The sequence below is a fragment of the Quercus lobata genome, chromosome 10 (assembly GCF_001633185.2).
Source record: "Quercus lobata isolate SW786 chromosome 10, ValleyOak3.0 Primary Assembly, whole genome shotgun sequence".
NCBI classification, from domain to species: domain Eukaryota; kingdom Viridiplantae; phylum Streptophyta; class Magnoliopsida; order Fagales; family Fagaceae; genus Quercus; species Quercus lobata.
In genome coordinates, this window is record NC_044913.1 from 12178241 (window position 1) to 12185385 (window position 7145).

The following is a 7145-nucleotide window of genomic DNA, read 5'->3' on the forward strand; positions in this document are numbered from 1 at the left end:
TAGGACGTTTGTTGACGCATTCAATGCGGAGGTGATGTCTTTTCCTTGAACCACTCCCACACTGTACCCCCATGCGAGTCTCATTCTACTCGCCTTTTCTTCTGGGAGCGCTTTGGGGGATGCCTTTGATGACGTGTCGTTCTTCCCTTCTAGGCCTTGGGATGCCGAGGACAGGGTTATCCTCGGCTGCATCTCTAGGCCATTTGGACTTTCGCTGCATGTCCTCGGCAACGACTCTCCTCGGCACGGGCCTTGGGCCCTAATGGAAAGTGGGCCGGGACCACAAATTCTCTAGCCCCACAATAGCCCCTCAAAATCCTACTGTCCGGATCCTCGAACGGAGAGGAGGGTTTTGATGACATCAAGCCTCTATCATAACTTGTCAATTCTTGTCACCTATCAGTTCCAGAGACTCTTCGTCTGCCCGAGAAACGTTCTTGGAGCCTTGGTAGGTGAAACGTGTTTTCATTAAATGCGGGCGGCTCTGTGCTTCCCACGTTCAACGGCGCGATAGTAATCTTACGGTGGAGATTTCCTTACCTTTATAGGAGGGAAAATTCGTGCAGTTACTTTTGATGAGAGGTATAAATAATTTTTAGAACTGATTTGTCTCTTTACTTTCGCACTTAAGAGTTCTAGCGCACATATCCTGGGTTCAATCAAACTTTCATCCAAATTCAAGTCTATCTCCAACATAAAAAGCTTGTCCGAGGAACCTTTCCTTTTTTCTATAAGTTTTCTGCTCTCACTGACTCGTACTTTTTCTCTTCTGGGTTTATTTTTCTCTTGTTCCTCTCCTTCTCCCGTCATCCCCTGAGTTTGTTTAGTAGTTCCTAGAGATGGTTAAATTGAAAAAGTTGGTTAAGACCGAAGAGGCGATGGAAAAGTTCATCGCCGACTATAGGAACCCCCCAACGTAAGTTTGAGGTACTGCAAGGAGGGGGAGTGGCATCTTAAGAGAAGGATGGGTGAGGTGGTAATTCCCCTTCTCGCCTTCATAGAGGGGGGGTATGAGAATCCCCATGGGGCCGGTAATGAGGAGTTACCTTAGGCATTTCCGATTAGCTCCCACCCAGTGCGCTGCTAATGTGTTTAGGATTCTGGGTTGTGTGGATGCCTTAAACGAAAAAATAGGGTTAAGACTAACCCATAATGATGTGAATTGGTACTACAACCTCCAATATTTGAGGGGAAAATCCTACTACATGAAGACGAGAGACGATAGGGTTCGGCTAATCCAGTGCCTCCCTGAGTCCAATAAAAGATTGAACAAGGACTTTCTTATTGTATCTGGGGAGTGGCATGATGGCCTTCCTTGCCCAATTGTGGAAGGAGAACCAGGTGGGGTGTGGAGAGTAAGAGGGGGCCAATCTTTTGCGACGTCTTAATTTTGTGTGGTTCGGTTACTAACTATGAACATGCCTTTTTTTGCAGATCCACACGCCTTTCACCGACACTTTCATCTGGTCAACCAGGTGGACTTGGAGACTGTTCTCCAAGCAGCGGTTTTTGTAAATGACAAGGATGGTCAAGTCAGAGCCACTCACAAAATCTTAGGGTACGATCCTATCCAGAAGTCATTTGTCGCCCCAAAGCACGTGATTAGAGCTAACAATCCTCGGCTTCAGAAAATCACTGTAGTCGAGCACGGGTTTTTGATCTCTGAAGAATCTCCTATCCCGGAGGGCATCCCGTTGGCGAGCTCTTCCCCGTCTCACCAAGCAGCGGAGGACGAAGGTGATTTGGGTCTGTCCGAGGAGGGATTCGGGGTATTTGACCAAGCTGACCCATCCGAGGATCCTTCCGGTGATCTGGGTGACCCTGACTTGTCTGAAGCGGAACTGTTGTCAATGGGAACCTCTTCTCGGGCAAAGATGGGCCTTAAGAGAAAGCCCCCGACCAGCTTGTTCGACCTCATTGAGGGTCAGCCGGGGAAGGGTGCACAGGGAAAGTCGCAATCCAATGTTCCAACTTCCCCACCCCAGATCCAGCCTGTCAAGAATAGGTCTTCTCCTTCCAGGTCGCAGCCACAATCTCCCCGCCCCAAACTTCCTGCTCCTCCCCAATCAGCTCTGCCTCCTCGGCCTAAGCCCACCGGCCCAAAGAGAAAGAGGAGTCCCAAAGGTAAGGAACCAATGAATGGGGGGAAATCCCAATCCTCTCAAGAGGAGGACGAAGCCCCGCGAGCTCAAAAACAGTTAAAGATCGGGCATCAAGGCCAGGGGAAAGGGATCGATGCCCAATCTACGTCGAGTGCTTGGCTTCCTGCCCCAATGCTCCACAGGGAGCCATTGATGGAAGATGTATCCATGAGGAACCTTAGAGACGGCGAAGGCACTTATGTGGCCGACGCGTTAAAGAGTGCCCTGCTGCTTCCCACTGATATGGAAAAGATGAAGAATATGAGGATGCAGGAGATTTTCCTCAGCGTGAAGAGGTACCTAGGTATGGTAAGGCTCCTAAAACCTATGACTCCGTCGACTCTTGCTCCTAGATTCTCATTCATAATGTGTTTGTCTCAATTGGCAGGCTGTCCAGACCACCTATAGGATGGAGGAAGAAGCTAAGGGGCAGAGTAAGATCGCAGAGCTTGAGCGCAATAAACGTATAGAGGCTGCGCGAACCCTCAAAAATTCCGAAGCTGGCCTCGCGAAGGCCAGAGAGGACTTAAAGGAGGTAACTAAAGCCAGGGATAGTGCTGAGGCAGGTTTAACTGGTGCCCAAAAACAGGCCGAGGAACAGACGAGGCGCCTACTTGCTACTGAGGAGCAATTGGAGATTGCCAAAGAGCAGATCAGTGATTTAAAGAAGAAACTGATCGAGGCAGACAATGCTAAGGGCATGGCGGAATGGGCCAGGGATGAAGCCGTGAGGGCCAAGACAGAGGCTGAGTTTGCTAAGACTGAGGCCGAAACTAACAAGGACTAGGCCGAGGAGGAGGCTTACGATGCGGGGGTGGCTGAAACCCAGGCCATCCTTAAAGCTCAAATTCCTAGTGTATGCAGGCTATACTGCTCTCAGGTTTGGAATGAGGCCCTCCAATGAGCTGGGGTGGAGGTTTCGTCCGACTTATGGAATGCAGAGAGCGTGTTTTATCCTCCAGCCATCCGTGAGACCACATCTGCCAGCTCCAAGGCTATGAGCATTCCACAGGAGGCTGAGGCTGCTCAGTATAAAGCTGCTCAGCTCATTGTCATTCTTGGCGAGTCGACTGAGGGAGGAAAGCCTCATGAGGTGACTGAGGCACCTGGAGGTCTGAATCCTAAGATGCCTCAGGAGGCTACCAAGTCTACAGTCAATGCTCAGATCTCTGATGCCGAGGAGTTGGCCCTCTTTGTTCAGCCCTTTCAGTCCATTCCCCTTGCTGATGTCTCCGAGGGCATCGAGGCTAATCTTGCTCAGCCTTCCCAGGAAGGGGATGTCTCTCAAGGTCCCGAGGCTAATCTTGCTCAGCCTTCCCAGGAAGTGGCCAAAACGAAATTAAAGAAGTAGAAGCCCCGGCCAACTTTTGTATTTGTTTCTAGTTTAACTGTTAATTAGTTCCCCTTTTATTTTGAGGACTTTAGAGTTTGCTTATAATTAAACTCGTTGACCATATGTATGAAATTCTTTTCTTCCTTTTTCCTTTAAATTACATGTTCGTTGCCCTTGCCGATATTTACTATTGTTGCGAATCTCATGGTTTTTGAACTAATTATCTTAACATGTATGAATGGTTGTATATATGATATAATTGGGGTCACATCCCAGAATTCTAACTTACCCGCGCCCATGGGGTGTTGAATTTGTATCTAAACATACTTCTGGGGAACTAAAGGCATCATCCGAGGTGCAGTGCGTGTTGTTGGGCCGTGTCTGGTACTTAGATTTTCTTGGAGTATCTAGTTTCCCTATAGGTTTGAGTCCAAGGACCACGCAAGACCTTGAATCTGTCTAGCACTTTCTTTTTGTAGTGGTTCTTTAAGTACTTGGTTTCCCCATAGGTTTGAGTCCGAGGACCATGCAAGACCTTGGTTCTGTCCAAAACTTATATTTTTTTGAAATAGTTGGTTTCCCCATAGATTTGAATCCGAGAACCATGCAAGACCTTGATTCTATCCAAAACTTAGATTTTCTTTAAGTAGTTGGTTTCTCCATAGGTTTGAGTCCGATGACCATGCAAGACCTTGGTTCTGTCCAAAACTTAGATTTTCTTTAAGTAGTTGGTTTCCCCATAGGTTTGAGTCCAAGGACCATACAAGACCTTGGTTCTGTCCAAAACTTATAGTTTTTCTTGAAATAGTTGGTTTCCCCATAGGTTTGAGTCCGAGGACCATGCAAGACCTTGGTTCTGTCCAAAACTTAGATTTTCTTTAAGTAGTTAGTTTCCCCATAGGTTTAAGTCCGAGGACCAAATAAGACCTTGGTTCTGTCCAAAACTTATAGTTTTTCTTGAAGTAATTGGTTTCCCCATAGGTTTGAGTCCGAGGACCATACAAGACCTTGGTTCTGTCCAAAACTTATATTTTTTTGAAGTAGTTGGTTTCCCCATAGGTTTGACTCTGAGGACCATACAAGACCTTGGTTCTGTCCAAAACTTAGATTTTCTTTAAGTAGTTAGTTTTCCCATAGGTTTGAGTCCGAGGACCATACAAAACATTGGTTCTGTCCAGAACTTATAGTTTTTCTTGAAGTAGTTGGTTTCCCCATAGGTTTGAGTCCGAGGACCATACAAGACCTTGGTTCTGTCCAAAACTTATAGTTTTTCTTGAAATAGTTGGTTTCCCCATAGGTTTGAGTCCGAGGACCATGCAAGACCTTGATTCTGTCCAAAACTTAGATTTTCTTTAAGTAGTTGGTTTCCCCATAGGTTTAAGTCCGAGGACCATACAAGACCTTAGTTCTGTCCAAAACTTATAGTTTTTCTTGAAGTAATTGGTTTCCCCATAGGTTTGAGTCCGAGGACCATACAAGACCTTGGTTCTGTCCAAAACTTATATTTTTTTAAAGTAGTTGGTTTCCCCATAGGTTTGACTCTGAGGACCATACAAGATCTTGGTTCTGTCCAAAACTTAGATTTTCTTTAAGTAGTTGGTTTCCCCATAGGTTTGAGTTCGAGGACCATACAAGACATTGGTTCTGTCCAAAACTTATAGTTTTTCTTGAAGTAGTTGGTTTCCCCATAGGTTTGAGTCCGAGGACCATGCAAGATCTTGGTTCTGTCCAAAACTTAGATTTTCCTTAAGTAGTTGGTTTCCCCATAGGTTTGAGTCCGAGGACCATACAAGACCTTGATTCTGTCCAAAACTTATAGGAATTCGGTGAATCGGGCTACTGGACCCGCGGGGATTAGCCCCTTGACAAAGGTGTGTAGGGCATAAACTTTATGTTGGAAGCCCCTAGAACCGCCCGCGCCACTGGCACTTCGAAGTGCAGCCTTGAGTGGGAGCTAAGTTAGGACGACAACCCCGTGCTGCTGGAAATGATGAAGGAGCTTCCGCAGACCCTTATTTGACAGGAGCTTGATCCTACCATGACTAACCACCGGCGCTAATTGTAAGGACTCAATTTGTAACGACCCCAAATTGGTTTATTGGGTTTGAATGTTAAAGGCCCAAATAATAAATTTGTAGAGAGTGGGCTAAAAGGCTAAGTCTTGGTCACCGGACAGTGGTTAGTCATGGTGTTCATGTTGGGCGCACAGAGGTGAGCTAAGTTTGTCCTTGGACCTCGTCCATTGAGTTTAATGTTCTTATTATTCCTTTCACTTTTGGTTACAACCGTTCAAGAGTCCCCCCCCCCTCTCTTTGGCGCATGAATTCTTACATTATATAGCCCCTCTCAGTTGATCCTGACATTCCATCTGTTGATCAGGTGGGTAACTACTCAAGTGCCTGTCCCATCAGCCGCCAACCCCCACTTTCTGTTAGTTGTGTTGACACCCTATTTTACAACCCGTATTAACCTCACATGGAGGGTAAAAGGGTAAATTCACATTGGAAATATGCATCTTGATTCTGGTCATTAGATCCTTAATCTCATTTCACCAAAATGATCTTGATGTTGTAACGATTAAATCGATTGGTCATAAGCTCTAATCGGACCATTAGATTGAAAGTTATCATCAAATCAAGTTTTAATGGATGAGATGCACTATCACCAATTGAGTCCGACTATATGTGATTATGAACAATTGATTTCAATTAGTTATAAATATAATCAATTTGAGATCGATGATGTGTCATAATTTGATTGGTTAGGACTACATTTTATGGTAGGGTTGCACACACCTAGTTAACTAGATAGTTAAACATTAATTATTCAATGAGTAATTTGTGCAATTATCTTTTAATTAGAGTAAATTTGGAACCAATTAAGTCTGAAATGGGAGTGATTGGAGCCATTTAATGTTAATTGAAAGCTAATTTGGGACCTATTGGTGTTAATTGTGCTGAAACCATTTTCTAACAAATGACTTTTGCTCACTATTTCATCGATATCTGTCAAAATATTTTGAATCTATGAATGAGGTTAATTTTCCCAAAAACTAGACATCCGGGGCTTCAATTTGAGCACAAGAATGAGACAATTCCGATCAAAATTGAGGTAGATATGATTTTTTAAAATTGGCTCTACAGGCTGTTACAGCAGCTACGGGAAAACCGAATTTTGGCTTGCTCCTCACTCCCACCAATCTTTCCATTTAATGCACCAGATTTCCCCCATGGATAAAATGAGGTCTAGGTTCATGATTCTTTGTCAACACTCATTAAATGACTTTCCATTCATATTTCCTCCACCACTACTATATAAACTCCCCATCTCCTTCATTCCAAGACACACAAAAAATCCCCCTCTCTTCTCTTCTCTTGAGTTCTAGTGAAGTTAAGTAGTCTTGTCATATTTTGGTCTTCCTGAGACTCGAGGTATTGAGTGAGACTCACTCTCCCTCTCCTAGCTCTTCCTTTCCTCCACCCTTAGGACCTCCATCAAAAATCCCCTCCTCCATCATATGGATCTTGCATGAAGGTATAATCCCCTTCCCTAACTATTTGCTTATATTGCCATGATGAGAATTTATGATTAAAGTATGATAATTCTCTTGAATATGTTTGAATGTTCTTAATTGTTCTTATGTGTTCTTCATATGTTCTTAGTTGTTCATC

At 44.6% G+C, this 7145-nt stretch overlaps 1 protein-coding gene across 1 annotated transcript; it reads left to right on the top strand.

The window, feature by feature from the left end:
• The first annotated feature begins 1418 nt into the window (after positions 1–1418).
• LOC115964346 lies at positions 1419–2928 on the top strand. Its single transcript, XM_031083681.1, has 2 exons — positions 1419–2450; positions 2530–2928. Exons 1-2 carry the CDS (start codon positions 1419–1421, stop codon positions 2926–2928), a joined length of 1431 nt encoding a protein of 476 aa, XP_030939541.1.
• Positions 2929–7145: the final 4217 nt, after the last annotated feature.